General features: G+C 44.4%; 4 protein-coding genes across 9 annotated transcripts; all 4 read right to left on the bottom strand.

Moving 5' to 3' along the window:
- Nucleotides 1-263: 263 nt before the first annotated feature.
- Nucleotides 264-13073, bottom strand: dbf4b (DBF4B-CDC7 kinase regulatory subunit). Of its 4 annotated transcripts, XM_088284139.1 has the most exons (13): nt 12985-13073; nt 12541-12648; nt 4553-4706; nt 4291-4467; nt 4108-4158; nt 3967-4036; nt 3718-3779; nt 3540-3579; nt 3412-3457; nt 2555-2677; nt 2349-2472; nt 2136-2269; nt 264-2024 (listed from the first exon to the last, which is right to left on the bottom strand). In XM_088284139.1, exons 2-13 carry the CDS (start codon nt 12558-12560, stop codon nt 833-835), a joined length of 2193 nt encoding a protein of 730 aa, XP_088140265.1. In that variant the 5' UTR covers nt 12561-12648; nt 12985-13073; the 3' UTR covers nt 264-832. The 4 variants fall into 4 exon arrangements, with proteins under 4 accessions (XP_088140265.1, XP_088140267.1, XP_088140266.1 ...); XM_088284141.1 differs by lacking the exons at nt 12541-12648; nt 12985-13073 and adding an exon at nt 5279-5406; XM_088284140.1 differs by lacking the exons at nt 12541-12648; nt 12985-13073 and adding an exon at nt 5231-5392.
- On the bottom strand, nt 5599-7741 carry LOC148317606 (gap junction gamma-1 protein-like). Its single transcript, XM_088284144.1, has 2 exons — nt 7652-7741; nt 5599-7399 (listed from the first exon to the last, which is right to left on the bottom strand). Exon 2 carries the CDS (start codon nt 7381-7383, stop codon nt 6184-6186), a length of 1200 nt encoding a protein of 399 aa, XP_088140270.1. The 5' UTR covers nt 7384-7399; nt 7652-7741; the 3' UTR covers nt 5599-6183.
- On the bottom strand, nt 7262-12848 carry LOC148317607 (putative phosphatase phospho1). Of its 3 annotated transcripts, none has more exons than XM_088284151.1 (3): nt 12541-12848; nt 10317-11112; nt 7262-7399 (listed from the first exon to the last, which is right to left on the bottom strand). In XM_088284151.1, exon 2 carries the CDS (start codon nt 11089-11091, stop codon nt 10351-10353), a length of 741 nt encoding a protein of 246 aa, XP_088140277.1. In that variant the 5' UTR covers nt 11092-11112; nt 12541-12848; the 3' UTR covers nt 7262-7399; nt 10317-10350. The 3 variants fall into 3 exon arrangements, with proteins under 3 accessions (XP_088140277.1, XP_088140278.1, XP_088140276.1); XM_088284152.1 differs by lacking the exon at nt 7262-7399 and adding an exon at nt 11202-11282 and having other exon boundaries at nt 8232-11112; nt 12541-12593; XM_088284150.1 differs by lacking the exon at nt 7262-7399 and having other exon boundaries at nt 8232-11112; nt 12541-12841.
- A 739-nt stretch (nt 13074-13812) lies between the features above and the next one.
- Nucleotides 13813-16891, bottom strand: LOC148317608 (NADPH-dependent quinone oxidoreductase VAT1-like). Its single transcript, XM_088284145.1, has 6 exons — nt 16402-16891; nt 15256-15463; nt 14904-15074; nt 14494-14583; nt 14166-14401; nt 13813-14072 (listed from the first exon to the last, which is right to left on the bottom strand). Exons 1-6 carry the CDS (start codon nt 16696-16698, stop codon nt 13968-13970), a joined length of 1107 nt encoding a protein of 368 aa, XP_088140271.1. The 5' UTR covers nt 16699-16891; the 3' UTR covers nt 13813-13967.
- Between the last annotated feature and the right edge of the window lie 184 nt (nt 16892-17075).

Raw genomic sequence — 17075 nt, forward strand, 5'->3', positions numbered from 1 at the left:
GGCGCAAGTGAGAACTTGGATTGTTGACCAAATCATTATTTTTTTTTTAACTACACTCCGAAAGACTGGGAAAGGAAATACGTTAAAAATGTAAAGGGTGCTTAAAAGCAACACTTGAAGCACTTTTTTTCATTTCACATTCACTGCGGTGTTTCGTAAAAGCAAATAGTTTGAATAATAATCACAGATGAGTACGCCTTTAAAATCTAGGGAAATCATTTCTACACACAAGCAGTCATTTAGTCTAAAAACAGCAGAGAACCTTTTGTTTAATAACACAATTTATTTAAAAACAAGACATGGAATTAACTTCACATTAAGTCAGAAATGTTCCCCCCCCAATAATTCCATTTTAGATGGAAGTGTGAGGGGCTCCACTTTTCCAAGCGCTTTTCATGTCGGACCATCGAGACAAGCTCGATTGGGATCTGCGCCAAAGCACTTAAGAGTAATTGAATAATACCCCTTTCAGAAAAAAAAACTCATTCAAGTCCCAGTGTGGGTTTCCAGACAGCTGCTGAAAGACTGATGTCAGCACGACAACGCTGGCAGCAGTTTTGCCGATGACAAAAATAAATAACCGGGAAAATTAACATGGTGGCGGGCGAGCAGGCTCAGTTGCTGTCCCATCGACTTTGCGTGTCCTGCATCAGCGCGGGAATGTGCCCCGGTCACTGTGAAGACGACTCACAAAGTTAGCGATATTGGGCTTTCCGGTGAAATTTTACGATGAACCTAAATTGCACGACAACATCTACCAGTGAACTTAATTTAAACTTCGTCTGAACTTTTATATGGCCCACTCTTTTAATGCGTCGGTAGTGAAGTGCGGTTAGTGAAGTACCTCAACAATTTGCACTACCGTCCTGGAGAAAGCGGCCGGCTCCCCCGCGGGGGTGGCCGGCTGCAGGGCGGTGTGTAGCCGCGACTCGTAGGAGGCGTCGCTCATCCAGGCGCACGGCCTGTGGATGAAGTCCGTGTCCAGATCGCCCGCTGTCGCGTCGACCGGGCCCGACGGCGACCGCGTCGGCGCCGAGCCCAGACCAGATAGCAGTTCGCGGTCCCAGTCCGATTCGGACGAGGACGGGGAGAGCCGCGCTATGTCCGGAATCAGCGCCGGGTCGATGCACACCGAGGCGAATTGTTGGGAATCTTGACTGGAGAAGCGTGAAGGGATCTTTGACGACGGCGACCATTTTGTTTCAACACTGTGAGCCAACATTTTGAATGGCGAGAATGCGAGTCTGTCTCCCACGGGAGGACACATTCTGTCTATTAGAGAGACATTCCCACTTGACTGCACGACTTGAACAGCTGCCGACCCCTCATCCGTCGTAAAAATGTGACCTTTTGATTCTGTGAGTTCCTTGCCTTCTGTCTTTTTCCTTTTCCTGCAGTTGTGATCGCAGCTGGAATACCGACGACGTTTTTTGGGGTTTGCAGTTGCCGGGTGAGATTGCTTCAAAGGACACGGGGCCTCGTTTGAAACCGGATGGGAGCCCTTCACTTCTTCCGTGTTGGACTCTGTACCAGGAGGAAATGTGAGGAAGGAGATGGAAAGCGATTCAGACACGCTTAGCATCGTTTCCATTTCACATTCGTAATCTTCAGTGTTGGACTTCTGAGGACTGAGGACAGGCGGTTCTGAGTATAAACAAAGCGGCTCCATGTGCTCGGGGGTGAAGACTTGCGGGCTGAGGACTGGAGGGACGGAGTACGGGTCAAAAGACGGATCTTGCGGAGCAGGCCGGGGGGAGAGCGGTGAAGTCAAGTGGGGTGGCGGCGCCGCGTCCAAAATCGGTTTGGGCACAGTTGCGGTGTGGGGGAGGTCGTCGGGTTCGGGGCGCTGCATGTCAGTTGATGTCGTGGTTGGATTTGAGACGGGGGACTTCCTGGACTGAAGAGGAGAATTCTGAGCAGGAACGGAGGAGAAGGAGGATTGTCCTTTCAAGGCCTGGACTTCATGTTCCATCTCGGCGTCAGTCAGAGGCTCAAGTTCACAATTGGCCGGAGAAGCTGGCCGCCTACAAATAAAACATGAAGACGAATTAGCTGTCATTTATTTTCCAACAAGCTTTGTAAGCACGAATGGTAAAATTTGAGATGTGAGGACAACAAAAGTGACCGCAGCTCACCTCTCCGGCACGACTTCGGCTTGTGCTGAAGGACTAAGGTCGAACGCGGGAACCATTTGGACCACAAGATGCTCCAAGTCGCGATAATTTGAAGTCTCCATGGCAAAAGCGCGATGCTGATCTGACTGCAGGTGCTGCAGAAGACAAAGAAAACAAAAATCAAATCACTCAAGTCCAAACAAGACGGAAAAAGATTGAGGGAAAGATTGTCACCTCAGCCAAGATCGTGAAGGACTGAAGGCAACATTCGCAGTACGAGATATTCTTTTTGCGCGGTGGCCAAGGCGACACGTTTTGAGGTTTGTCCTTACTGCGGCTTTCCATTTTGCTCTTTGGCCTGATCGGGGAAACAACAATCGAAAATGCAACAATCATTCCATATTCCTCATGAGGCAAGTGACCGAATTTGCAGGACCAACCTTGATGGATTTTTTTCCGTCTTCTCAAAGCGAGGAGGGGGCGGAGACTCGAAGGGACTGAATCGGCCCAAGTAGCACAACGAGGGGAAACTCATCAACTGCATGTGTAAGGGCTTGTACTTCCTGGTTACGTAAAACAACACAGACTTTTAGATTAAGACCAACTGCGATTACCAAAACACTACTGAGTCAATTCAAGTAAAAAAAATATATATATCTAAATACATCTAATCGAAAATCAAGTATACATAAAATAAATTGTTTTCATTTAAAAGCAACGCTAGCAAATGCATTTCGTCAGCTTAGAATTTCGTTCCTCTCAGTTCTTTTGCTCTTGTAATGTGCACACATTAAAGCGAGAGCACTTCAATTAGCACAAATGAGAAACCAAATGAAAAGAGTTGTTAGTGTACACGCTCCCGGCAGGAGCACAACTAGAAATGCAATCCGTCCGGGTTCTGGGCTCCCCGGGGGGGTGAGGGGGGGGTCGCAAGCTCATCATGTTACAGTCTGCTATTTGTTAACTGGCGCAATTAGGAAAGTCAAAACCTTTCCACTCCATTCCTGTTTGCTATGCTGGCGCAGTAGGACAGGCGAGTCGAGCTACTTTAATGCAAAATTGGTTTAGTCATCACGCTGGGAACAAAGATGCAGACTTGAAAGGGTTGCTTTTACAACACTTGGGACTTACTTACTTGGATTACAAAAAATATTTGACCAAAATAAATGATTGTGATGTAACCTAAAACCAGCAATTGATTATCATATTTTTTTATTTTTTAAACGTCACAGTCCCATGGCATGTGAACAGGGGTGTGTAGACTTTATATACACGGGCCTCCTCACGTCGCACTTACCTGCTGACGTCTTCAATTTTGAGGAAAGGAGGTCTAAGAGGCGCAGCTGGCAAATGCAAAGTACATCACATTAAAGCAAATCAGATCATATTTGGCAAAATTAGCATATTTACGGCAACTTCACTGACCTTTGACGACATGACAAGAAGGCTGCTTGGAGGAAGTTTTCTGTGGAAATGGCACACATCCATTTAATGAGATAAAGTATCACATTTTTACATCAGACCTCCATGTTACTTATTTTTCACTGTTAATGCCTTCATTACAATATTTACTTTGAAGTTGTTCACGTTATTTCTCTCTTACCTCGGCTCTGCTCGGTTTCACGACACGCTCGCTGTTCAGCTTCTTCAAGTGAATAAGAACATCTGTGATAACATTAAGGAACAGCGTATTTGAAAGACACATCAAACCTTCCATCATCATCATCACTCTACTTTTATGCCTTAATCTGGAAGATGCTATTAAATAAGCACTCGTACGGCGCCACCTTCTGCGCGTTGAGGTTCACTGCACAGTTGTTACTTTTCCACTTATTGGAAGTGTAAAGGATACCATCCACATGAACAATGCTCACTCCCCATGAACGGGCGTTTGCCAACACGTTGCTCGCCTGCAGCCGCTCCTACAAAATAAAATCAGGATACATTTCTGTTCAGGACAAAAGGTGTAAAAGTCTGCAGATCAGACACTTACATTATTGCGAATGGCTTTTTCAAGCAGGGCTTTTCCTCGACTGCCACAAGCCTGGGAAGACAGGTGGACAGTAGAAGTTGATTAAACGCTGACTGTGTAGTACACCTTGTTGTTTTTTAACTGATTCATGTGGCGAGTGACTGCATTTCTGTCAGGAGCATTAATAAACAATTGGCGTAGTACCACTGGCCGAGGAGTAACTGGTCGCCGCTTGCCGCTGTCAAGAATACTTTCTCGTTGCTTGACGGGCCTCTGAGGCTCATCACTCTTCTTGCTTCCAGCAAGTCTTTTCTCCTCCAAACCTTCTTGGCTTCCCGTCACCACAAAGCTCACATCTCTGTGGAGGAAGCTCTCCACCCCCTTTGAGAAGAAGAAAAGGTTCATTTGTTTCTGCTGTCGACGGTGCTCAGTGCGTACGATTAACAAAGTAAGGTATATGACGGACCCCTCCAAGGAGAGAGATGGCTTCCAAAAGCAGGGCCGCAGGACGTTTCTTCACATTGTCCAGATAGAAGGTCTTCCCCTTGAGCTTCTTCTCGCCAGGATGAAGTTTTCCCAAAGGTCCTGGTTGCTCTGCACACTGCTGCAGCATGATATTCCTGTTGGTGCATGGTTGAGTTAGAATACATTTGACCCATCGGATCATTTGTTAAACCTTGTGTCCTTCTCAAATGTAATACAGTGTGGACACCGCATGGGAATGTAGACAGAAACTATTAATAACCATTAAATATAGTTATTTAAATAATAAATTATTTGTGATGAACCTGTGTTTACAATTTATCATTAGTAATGTAATAGTCTTGAAAAAATACTAAATCGAACGCTTCCTGCAAAGTGGCCGTCAAATAAAAATTTACATTTAAAGTACTCCTCCAACTCACGAGCAAAAATATTTTTTAACTCGTTTATTTTGTGTATTGTACATTATTGGGATTTAGTATGAGATCGACGGCGCATGTAAATAACTAAATGGCGTTAAAAATGTAAAAGAAGTAATGGCACGCAACAAAGACAGCCAACTCAATGCTAGCTCGCAGAAAAGCTAAACTTGTTAGCTGCAACTTCGACTAACCGAGGCGCGTCTGTCAAGTTTACTCGACGGAAAGACTCACTGACGAACCTAAATAAATTCCGTGCCTCTGGGAGAAACTAAATCCGCGTTGTTTACCTTTGTGAAGTTGGTATTTGAAGCTTTTTGGTTAAATTAAATACTCCAAAAGGTTGACGGAGAAGCGAGCTACCGCCGTTTTTTTTTAAAAACACCAGCGGAGAACGGGTCACTTCCGACACGATGTTGCATTTGAGTGCCCCCTACGAAATAGGAATTTTCACAACTTCGAAGATGACAAGAACAGACGGTAGGTTTTTTTCGGCAGATTTACATGATGTTCTGGATTTAATTTATATTAATTTATAAGTGAAACGTTAAAATGCACAGTATTTTTTTGCATTGTAATGGAACGAACGGAGTTGTGTTGTGTTGTGCAGCCCAAGTGGGATGTGGTGGATTCAGGTACAATCGGTCATATTCGAACTCATGTTAAATTGGAGTCAGTCAGCCAAAATAAAATATTTAAAGAAACACTGAACTGCGTTGTTGGAGTGAATTATGGTGAATTCCGTGTATTGGAGGACTGATCCATTTTTTGTTGACCATACTGTTTGTAGGATGTAAGAAACCTATCACTACAAATGAGTACAAAGTGGACCCACCTAACTAGGATCAATGGATCAAAGGCAACTGTGGAGTAATTCATTTAATGGTCTCTGTCCAATTTTGCATGAGGCTAAAAGAGGTTTTTCAAGATGACTATCAATAGCAATGGACGAGAAAGTCAGACTGAAATACTCAAGAATGTGACTGCCTCATCACCGAGTGTTCATAATATTTATATTATTTTAAAAGTAATTTTCACAAGTCAGGGAAAAAAAGGTAGCTTGTTATTGCATAGATGTATGTTAGTGGTATCACATGTCTTGAAATAATGCAGCATCACTACTGAAAATAAGGCACCACAGAGAAAAGTCAGTATTTCAATGCTGATGAATATATTTCCTGCATTTGTGGCATGTTCAGATCCAACCAGCATCTTTTGTCTTTTCGTTGTCCAAACTCCCGCCTTGGTTTAGCTTGCCGGAGCTCCGCTTGGTGTGTCTGTGCTCACTGAGGTCACGGAGGGCTTTGTGCTTGTTGCCCTTGTGCGCGTCAGCCTCCTTCTGGGATTGAGGCGAGGTCGTCTTCCCTTGGGTGCCCCCAGCGGCGGAGGCCCTCAGGTTGTCTTTATCGTTTGCGTAACGCAGACGCTTTTCGTGGGTCGCATTGACAGTGTTCTGTTGGCACACTGTATTTTGGCTCAGTTTGGTGACAGGGAGGGGCCAACCGTGGGGGTACGTCATGAGGGGCTTGACGACCACATTGTACTCTGGCGGGGCGGACGAGCGGTTCCGATGGGCGCGGGAGTTGTCCTTTTTCTCGGAGCCCCGTGTTCTTCCGATGTCATAGATGGAGCAAATGCCCAGATAGAGCATCTCCCAAGCGTTGAGGGCCAGACAGAGGAAGGAGACGGCGTACATGAGGAGCAGGAAGATGGTCTTCTCCGTGGGCCGTGACACGAAGCAGTCCACTTTATGGGGGCAGGGCGAGGACATGCACACGTAGGTGGCGGGCACCACAAAGCCATACAGGCAGTACTGCATGATCAGGAAGGCCACCTCCAAGATGGCACGCACCAGCAGCTGAGTGACGTACATACGCATCATCCCATCCTTTCTGATCCGTTCCCTCACATCATGGCGCGCCTTGGCGTCGCCGCCATTGCCCTCCTTCTCCAAGTCCGCCTTCTCGTTGATCGCAACCCAGGCTTCTTCGTCGTCGTCGTCGTCATCCGGCGGCATATCCACGCCGCTCTGCTTCTTCCCGCCAACCCGACCGTGCGTCTTAGCCGTCGCACCATCCGCCCGCTCCTCCACGGCGGCCATCTTGTTGAGGGCGTAGCCCAGGTACATGATGGAGGGCGTTGCCACAAGAATGATCTGGAAGACCCAGAAGCGCTCATGCGAGAGCGGCGCAAAGGCGTTGTAACAGACGTTCTCGCAGCCCGGCTGAAGCGAGTTGCACACAAAACCGCTCTGCTCGTCGTCGTAGATGGACTCTCCGCCGACGACCGTCAGCACGATGCGGAAAATGATGAGGACGGTGAGCCAGAGCTTACCCACAAACGTGGAATGGTTGTAGATTTCATCCAGCAACCGAGTCAAGAAATCCCAGCTCATTTCGTTTTTGGGTAATCTGTTAAATGACACAACATTTGCCGCTGACTTGAAAGGTTTCCATTGAGTGCATTTTGACTTAAAACATATTCAGTGGATACAAAAAGTCTACACACGCCTCTTCCAATGTCTCTTTTGTTATACAATAAAAATATGACCACCATTGCTTGAATTCCAAATTCCTCAACTGTCAGTCCTGCGCTTTATTTTTCATCATTAGGCCTTCATGACAATATTTACTTTGAACTTATTCACGATTCTTCTTTCTTACCTCGGCTCTGCTCGGTTTCACGACAACAAGCTCGCTGTTCGGCTTCTTCAAGTAAATAAGAAGATCAGTGGCAACACTAAGGAAGAGGACATTTGAAAGACAATTCAAACATTTCATCATCATCACTCTCCTTTTATGCCTCAGCGGAAGATGACTTTAAGGATTTGAAGGGCGCCACCTGCTGGGAGCTGAGCGTCACTGCGCTGGGATCACAGCGCATGTCAGCTTTTATTGCTAACTAAACTAAAAACATTTCAACTAGACCATTGACCTCAGATTTGACCTTAACAACCCACGTTAAGGCAACCACTCAATGAATTGGATACGCGCCAGTTATTCGACGTTTATTCTGCCTTTCTCGAATCATCGCGCTTTTTTAAAGGAGACGTCGGGTGACCTGTCAATCAACTGAGGTGACGTCACGATATTTCCCCCGGAATGACTAGCGGTGCTCTGCCTCTTATGGAGCAAGGAATTTCAAAGTGGGAATTTTGAACAATCACGTGTATAATTTTTATTCAAATTTTAGTGCAAACGTGTGTAGTTTTGTGGCTGGAATAACCACTCGGAAGGACGTGACTGATGACAAGATGGCTTTTATATTCCTGTTTCAATGTTACGTTACATCCATTTATGAAGGCAAAATACAGCAAGTCAAAGAAAAGGAAAAGCCAAGCATGGACACAAGCTCAAGAATAAAGCAAAGGTAGCGGGGGAAAAAAAAAAAAAATCACCTGTTTCCCTTATGCATCCTCGATATCGTATTGCGTATCATGTATCATTATTGCACATATTATCAATTACACAAACATATATATTTAAAAACACTGGGTGGCGACTTATGTAAAAATAAATGACGTCATCTTAATGACTTCTATGTAATGTATAAAAACAATGCTCCTATAAAGCTACAAAATAAACTCTTCTCCCTGAGAAGCTTCTAAAAGGGACGATTGTGGCATATTTCGTTAGAATTGTCAACTAATTAAAAATGACATATGATATTTTTCCTATTTTTATTTACTCAAAACTATAATTCATTTGAACTCTCCTATGCATTCTGCACTAACGACAAATACGAATTTGGGTGTTGTTTAAAGTGCATTCGGACAAAAAGGGCGCTTGCATTCTCGTGGTAGGAGAATTTTAATCGAATGAATTTTCTTTTGTTTGGAAACACTGATTAAAGATCTAATACTGCACTTGTCCTCCAAAAGTGCAATTAAACACACAATGCTCATATCAAAATGGACATGCAATAAGAATACAAGTGAGCATTTTTATTGTAAGAGGATGAGTGCACTGCTTCTTCCACCGACCGTCACTTTGGAAACACAGACCGACAATGTGCGTTCGCTTCTATCTTCCATTGCGGCACCAAAGCGCAGGTACCGTATACGTCGTTGTTTATGTGCTGGTGTAGATCACATCAGCGGGAACATCAACACCTAGATTAGGTATCGCCTCTTTCTGTTGTCACCCGACCCGCCCGTCCCGACCCAAGACTGCACTACTTGATATCAGCATGCTCCTACAACTAGCGATGTTATTCGTCTAAGCGCTCTTTGAGCATTCAATTCCAGCCTGTCGTTTTTTTGTATTCTTTTATCTTTTCATTTATCCTGCGTTGTGCATTAATGGCGCCAAACAAATAAACTTGCCTTGCAGTGGTTTGCTTAGCTTTGTGTGTTTGCACGCAACATTTATCAGTCACGTGTTGAGATAACGACAAAAGGCGGGCGATCGGTGGGGAGGGCGTGCGTTAATCATGTCACAACGGGCTCTTGATGACGTCAAATCAATCACTTCCGCGTGTCGTCAATACTGAATCCAGAAGTTATTGTTTTGATCGGAAAAAATGGTACAGTGCAGTTGGTATTGTGTGTAAACCAGGAAGTAGTTTGCTAGCTATCAAAAGGAACAGATGCGGATGTCCACGAATAAATGCAAATATTAATATTTCCGTCTTGATGGAAGTCTGGATCAGTGAATAATGCTATAATCATTATTAATGGCAGATTATCAACACTTAACACCGCTAATACAGCATGTTGGTACCCTGCAAAATAAACATCCTGTTAGCATAGCTTAGCATTAGCAATAATGTGGCTCAGTAATACGCCTGAATATTAAAAGAGCACCATTTGAATATGTAGCGGACTGCCTCATATTTGCTGATTCACCTGTTGGCAATGATAATGCGTGTTAATTATTCGCGCATTTTTGCAATTCGCGGTTGGGTCTGGAAAAAAAAAAACACAAAACTTATAATTAAAAAAAAAAAAAAAATCTTAAAAATGTATGTCTAAAACAACTGAATATACTCCACAAAATTCTTTGAGGATGTTGACTCGGTTTACATAGAATTTTTTGAGACGCAGCGTTAAAATATTTTTTATAATGCTAATTGTTTTACACTTTTTTTTTTTTTAGACGTTATTTTTTTTAATAAAAATATTTTGATGCTTTCTAAAATTCAAAGCTTGATTTTGATGCGAGACGTGTCGGAAATTAAAATTCAAACTCAGGTGGCATACATAGTTGCGTACATAATACTTGTTCTTGTTGGGAGAGCGCTGGTAGATTCTATTTTTTTGTTTTTTTTGTTTTAACAAATGCAAATATTTAGGATATTTCTTTTATCTACGCCATTTGATTACAGCACCTTTGTTATGTTTTTTTTCCCGTCTCGTTGATGATCATCTCTTCTCCGCGACTTTCTCCAGACAGTCCACGACATCCTGGCCGCTGCTCCAGGGAACCATGCCGGCCTTGAACTTGGCGCCCTCGGACGTCAGCAGCGCGTGCATGGGGAAGTCTTTCCGAGGGAAGACGGTGTCACGGGGCCCCAAGGCCAGCGAGGGGCACACGTCGTTGGAGCCGTCGCCGACGTAAAACACCTGCTGGAATGGCGCGCCGCGCTCTTTTTGCCTCAGAGCCAGGTACTCCCGCAGAATGACCTGCTTGCACATGTTGTCGGGGCAACGGGCGCACGAGTGGGCGTGGAACGGGAGCAGCACCAGGCGGCCGCTGGCGTCGAAGCTGGCCGGATTGGTGAAGATCACCCGGAAGAGGTGGCGCACCCCCGTGAACTTCAGCCAAGTGTCGATGAAGTACATGTTGGCGTCCGAGACCACGGCCAGCTCAAAGTCGTGCTGGTGGCTCTCAAGGAAGTGCAGCAGGACGAGGGCGCCGGGCGTGGGCGGGATGGTCTCCACGGCCAAGCGGATGGCGTCGCGCGACACGCCCTGCTCGGCCATGTAGGCCAGAATCTGCTGCATGTGCTCGTTGTAGTGGCCCTCGCGGTAGCTGTTCTTCAGCCAATCGGGGAGCTGCTGGCCCGGCAGAGCCTGTAACACGGCGTCGTCGCTGTTCTCGTTCACGAGGGTCTCGTCAAAGTCGAACAGGACCAGGAAACGCGGTTGAGGCTCTGTGGTCATCTTCGGTCCTTTTTAGGCTCCCTGCAAACAAAGTGTCGAAACCCAGTTCTGATTGAGCCTTATGAATTCTGCCTAACAACAAGAAGCCAATCAAACGTGTCCAAACATACCTTTAGTAACTTATTCCAGTTGAACTGTGTTACTTTGTCTGCTCGAAACCAACATTTCATCAAGTTGTGAAATCCATTGAGCTTCGGGGAAGTCATGATGGAACACAGTGAACTCTGGCCTATTTAATCACGTGTCTTCAATTATATGAGTAACTAATGTAAATCTAGGGTAAAATTCATTGAACTCTAACTGAGCCATATGAATTCTACCTAGTAAAAACAATTCGACTTTTACAATGAATCATATTTATGCAATTGCATAATAGTGGAGTTAATGCCATGTTCATATAAATCACAGCCCTTAACAAACTAGTTTATTATGACTATTCTGAGGTCAACTCAACAAATACAATTGGAGCGCACTTGCTTGAGGACATGTCAAAATATTGTTAATTACAAAGAGTCATGTTGACCGACAGAGCGGTTAAATAAGGGAATATTTATTATTATTACCCTAATATGTCTTCAGGCAATGCTTTATCATAAATTAAGGGTTGCGCACGCCCGATGATGCGTGTCGCAACTGCCTCATCAAGTTTACATAAAAAAGACAAGAAGGGAAGCTTGACGGAAAATTTAAGAAAATGCCGTGGGCAGAATGACGGGAGTACAAAGTAATAATAGACTTCACATATGCAACAAAGTTGCGCAAAGCAGTCCATTTCATTAGACAAGGCTATGGCATGACTAAATGAAGCTCCTCCCCTTATTTCAATAACAGACAGTTGATATTTTATTGGGAACACACAAATACAAGACCTCGAAAACAAAATGATGCCATTTTAAACTTGTGTTTTGGATCTCATTATAATGTGATTAGAGTGTACAAAAAGCACGACTGTCTGGGATATTAACGTAACCTGAGAAAAGCCCTCTCTAGCTATCCAATATCTGCGCATGTTCAGTCATCACGTCCTCAAAATAAAACTACACATTTTAAATAAACTATGCAAAATGTAGAAAAAATACCAGAAATGCATGACGAGGTTATTAAAAATGCCAATGGGTAAACCCCAAAAAAATGTAACATTGGACACAATTTGGTGCAGCGCACCCTCGTTTTGGCAACCCCCCCGTGGGTGAATATATGACATTCCTCTCAATCATATATGTCCAGCATACACACGAGAATATGTCGCGCACATAACTGCACACTCTAATTATAACACAGTGCGGCTATTTTGGCATACGAGGTCACCGCCACTGAAAGTCATCGTAACACGAAGGCAGCGAGGATTAAAAAGCTAACGTCACACACACACAAACAAGCAAACATGATGTTTTGGAATGGACATGTTACAAACGGAGGCGTTTGGAAACGCAAGAAAGAGGACCTTACCGACAAGGTAGCAGCCGCATCTCAGTGACGACAACAATCTGTTAACGAACTCTTCACCGCCGCAGCAGCAGCTCACTGGAGGGAAGAGGTAGCTACCATAGACGCACACTTTGGAAAGAAACACCTCATTAAGCCGGGTGGCACTCTACGAAGCGTCAGCGTGTCTGCCATGTTGGATGTGGCGAGAGCTACCCACGCGAATCAAGGCCAAGGCACAATTATTTCACGTATTGGGCAATTAGTGAGTTAAGTTAGAAGCTATCTAACAGTAAACATAGCATAACTACAACTGACGGATACAGAGCACTATGAGAGAAAAAAACAAACAAAAAAAACCTAACAAAAATATTTGTCTCAGTACAGTCATTCTAGAGAATTAGCCCAATAGTCACGAAATTCTGAAGGACAAAAGACGTTCAAAACTATCAAAATAATGAGACTTACCCGTGAAAGATAACCTGATGAAAAACGGTTGCTACATAATTGAGGCACTAAATCTTCCCCACTCAGCCACATCCAGGATGGCGGCAACGTTTTCGTACGCTTTGCACCCAATGAAGAGTATACGTATTTATGTCTATGATGACGCCCACGGCTCACAGGGAGGCACAGCATCAAGGTGGATATGCAACGGCATGTCACTTCCGTCACACCCTTTCAAATTAAAAAAATAACTTCCGCTAAAACACGTAAACGGGGAAACGTTTCGAGATTTTGACCGCGAGCATTTAACTAGTTTGACTGATTTAGTTTTGTTATTACACGGAGATGAGGGTTGCCAAAACCTTTAAAAACATTTCTAGCTTCAATTCTAATATTTGTTTCTCCTTCACATATTGGTTAGGCCAGGGGAAAATATTGTTTTAACCAATCACAGTTCTGATTTGTCTGGCTTAAAAGCAGCCAAAGTACCAAACTGATTGACATACCGCTATCTGACAGAATTGCAACTATGCGTCTACTGTGTCCTTTGATTACATCCAGGCATGTTGAGTTATGCTCTCCACATGTAAACGCACAGCAGCCTTATAAAGTTGGAAGAGGAATGTGAGTTGAACTTGGAGGGGGAATAAAGTCTTGTCTCAGTTGAAGTAAACAACTGAACAGCAATAACGACTGCAGTAAGTGTAGTGTAATAAGCAACCTTGTTACTTGTAATAAGGAATGTCTAAATAAAAGTCAAATAGGTCTCAAAACTTGTCGTTCCAAGCATTTACATTTACATCTACTGTATGGACAATTTTGAATAACTGCAATACAGGGAACAAGGAAGCCATTTAATACATTTTATTCATTAAAATACAAATGTGGCTTAAAGTTATCGATATTGTGTGATAACTTCTTTAAAAAAGTTCAAATACTGTCAAAAGAGAATCTTATAATTGAGTTGTCGGGGAAATCCAATATTACTCAACCCTTCAATGATGTCATTTCTTTGCCGTCATTTCGTCATTCTGGTTTTTGGGCTCAGGCAGAAGGATGACCTTCCCGATATTTTGACGCTCGTGCATGCGTCGCATTGCATCGGTGACCTGAGGAAAAAGACCAGGAAAAAAATATATCAATTATTTTCTCCCCCCAAAAATAAATAACACTTTTTCATTGCAATTGTTTTGTCAACGCACCTCCTCAAAGTGGAAGGAGGAGTCGATGCGAGGCTTGATCTTGCCCTCGGCGTAGAGACGCAGCAGCGTGGCCATGCCCGTGTCGATGTGCTCGTCGTCCATGTAGCTCAGGTGGAAGCCGCACACCGCCTTGTTGGTCGACATCAGCTTCAGCGCGTTGATCGACAGCTGGTTGTACCACGTCTTCACCAGGGCCATCAGGCTCCTCTTCTGGCCCGTAACGCAGTTGGCGGCACCTGGCGCACAAACACAAACAATTTAAAAATGAGCATATAGTCTTCGTTGTGGTCGTCAATGAATTTCATACATGATCTGATATTTTGCTCACCAAATACAATGATTGAGCCCAAAGGTTTCAACAAGTTGAAGCCCTTCTGCGTGTCGGCGCCACCGAGTGGATCCAGAACAATGTCCACTCCTGAAAAGAGAATGCAGTCGCACCAAAACAGGAAGCGAGACAAAATTATGTTCCGCCTGCATCATCTCGAGTTTAAATTAAATACATAAATAATATTTTGTGTGGACTGTACTTTAGATTGCTTTATATTAATTTTTATTATTAAAGTAACTTCATAACACTGAAGTTAAAGCTCATTCAAATTAATTTTAGCCTTTTTATCTCCTTACGGCAGCTCATCAAGCATATTTACACAAAAATAAACTTTCCATTCCATTTAATTAAGAAAAAAAAATGAAATCAAAGCAGCGTTAACGCCAAAAAATGGGACAATATCTGACCTTTGGGGCTGATTTTGTGAATTTCCTCGACATAGTCTCTGGTCCGGTAGTCGATAGGATGGGTCACGCCCACCTGGGCGATGATGTCGTGCTTGGAGGCGGAGGCTGTGCCGAAGACGGTCACGTCGGGCACCGTCTGACACAGTTGGGTGGCGGCAATGCCAACGCCACCTGTGTGCGGAACAGGGCGTCATGTTTTTGAGGTTGTTTTAGAGCGCCTCGTTGTTCTTGAGACAGTCGCATAAAATAAGCACTGGCATATTAATACCAGCTGTAAATAATTAACCACTATCAGTTATTGGCAGCATAAATTCAAGGCTTTCTAGGGGTCACTCCGGGCGAGCTGGCTTACCCGCCGCCATGTGGACCAGAACGCTCTTGCCCGGCGTGAGGTTGGCCATGTGGAAGAGCATCAAGTACGCCGTCAGGTAGTTGATGGGCAGCGCGGCGCCCTCCTCGAAGCTCATGGACTCCGGCATGGGGAAGGCACGGTTGGCGGTCACCACCACCAACTCCTGCCACATGCCGCTGCGGCTCATCACTATCACGCGCTCGCCAACCTGACGTGTTTGAGCAACGAAATATTAGGGCAATGTGCAAGTGTACCTAATGTTGTGGCCTTAATGAGAAATGAAGTCTCCATTTTTGTTTTTGCATGTCCTGTAGGCTATTTTTGGTGGCGCAAAATGTGAAGGCCACAGGAAGGAGATGTGAGTACTTTACCACTTCCTGCCGCCAATAAGAAGCCCAGAATTGGTGTTCTGGAGGGGGGGGGGGGGACTTTGCAACTCTTCTCAAGGGAAGTCAATAGATTACATCAGTTCCATGGAAAGAAGAGGTTATGCAACAATAACAAAAGACGTGTTCATTGCAAGCATCTGGATGAGATCAAAATGTTACAGCACAATGACAATGATGCAACATCTGCACCTTATGAAACAGCCACGCCCACATTATTTGATAGCAATACATCTGTAATTAATATGGAATGCTTAAGCGGGAGCAAATAACATTGCAGGATGGGGCAAGAGCTGCAAAGACGGGATGTATCGAATTCTTGAAATTCAGCTTTGTGGACTGGTGCAGAGACGATCAAGTGAATGGTTTCTCTCTGCGCACACGTTTTTTTTATCTTTATCTTATTGCCTGAGATAAACACACCCATCGACTTTGATCACGCTGCACTTTTAATCATGATTATTGTGTGACCTTAGTTCATACGAGAAGAGTCAGGTGAGGACTATTTCGCAAATAAAGGAAATTAAGTGGGTTTTTTTTCCTCGTGCAATGAGAAACAAATTTTAAATGTCACCTGCTAGTAAAATGCCCCTGAGAATAAAAAAAATAAATAACCAAAAGCATTTCATCTATATGCCTAATAATCAATTAGGTATGCCAAAGACTCCAAATGTAAATATTACATTAAATTTGAAGCAAGCATTCATTTATTCGTTTTTAAAAATAGGACGTGGTGTTGTATCGGGACACCGTGACTCACCTTTCGGTTCTTCACGCCTTCTCCGACCGCTTCGACGATCCCGGCGCCCTCCATGCCCAGGATGACCGGCGGGGCAGGCAGCGGCTCATATAGCCCCTGCCTACCCATCAGCTCGGCAAAGTTGAGCCCGCAAGCCTTGACCCGCACCAGAAGCTCTTCGGGCTGCAGCTTCGGCTGTCCCAGGGGCTTCACCTGCAGCTTGACTTTGTCGTAGCCCCCGTAGCCGGTGAGCACCAGGGACCGGCACGAGCGAGGCCCATCCCCGGGGGACGGTTGCGGAGCCTCTTGGGCAGACATGACTTTTTGAGATGGATCCGGATCGATTAGTCGAGCCTGCGCGCGGCTCAATTGGAAAACATGCAAACAAACTGGTTGTCAGCGTTCATGTGATATGAGGGTGGAGGAAGTTGGAGCATTAAAAAAAAAAGTTGGTCATCAAAGTGCATGGAGCGATCTTACGTGAACGCGTACCCACAACAAGTGGTCATTACATAGAAGTTTTAATAGTGTAAATCCGGTTTTCAGAATAAAGGTTGTGACAGCCTGTCTCCCAACCCACAATAATAATAATAAAATAGTCAAACATAATTTCCGGATTATATTCCCATGATGAAATCTTTTGAAAACAGCAAATACTTTAAATATTGTAGATTATAATAATCCAGCATCCTAGC

This window comes from Idiotropiscis lumnitzeri, chromosome 20 (genome assembly GCF_059441095.1).
Source record: "Idiotropiscis lumnitzeri isolate Australia: NSW breed Sydney's pygmy pipehorse chromosome 20, RoL_Ilum_1.0, whole genome shotgun sequence".
In the NCBI taxonomy this organism is placed as follows: domain Eukaryota; kingdom Metazoa; phylum Chordata; class Actinopteri; order Syngnathiformes; family Syngnathidae; genus Idiotropiscis; species Idiotropiscis lumnitzeri.

Excerpts from the sequence above, each read along its gene's own strand:
- LOC148317607 (XM_088284151.1), bottom strand. The coding sequence starts at position 11,091 with ATGACCACAGAGCCTCAACCGCGTTTCCTGGTCCTGTTCGACTTTGAC.
- LOC148317608 (XM_088284145.1), bottom strand. The coding sequence starts at position 16,698 with ATGTCTGCCCAAGAGGCTCCGCAACCGTCCCCCGGGGATGGGCCTCGC. Across the intron at positions 15,075-15,255 it reads TCTGGTCCACATGGCGGCGG|GTGGCGTTGGCATTGCCGCC; the intron begins GTAAGCCAGCTC and ends TTCCGCACACAG. Across the intron at positions 14,073-14,165 it reads CCTCCTTCCACTTTGAGGAG|GTCACCGATGCAATGCGACG; the intron begins GTGCGTTGACAA and ends CTTTTTCCTCAG.
- LOC148317606 (XM_088284144.1), bottom strand. The coding sequence starts at position 7,383 with ATGAGCTGGGATTTCTTGACTCGGTTGCTGGATGAAATCTACAACCAT.
- dbf4b (XM_088284139.1), bottom strand. The coding sequence starts at position 12,560 with ATGCGGCTGCTACCTTGTCG. Across the intron at positions 3,780-3,966 it reads GAGCATTGTTCATGTGGATG|ATGTTCTTATTCACTTGAAG; the intron begins GTATCCTTTACA and ends ATGTTATCACAG. Across the intron at positions 3,580-3,717 it reads TGAAACCGAGCAGAGCCGAG|AAAACTTCCTCCAAGCAGCC; the intron begins GTAAGAGAGAAA and ends CCATTTCCACAG.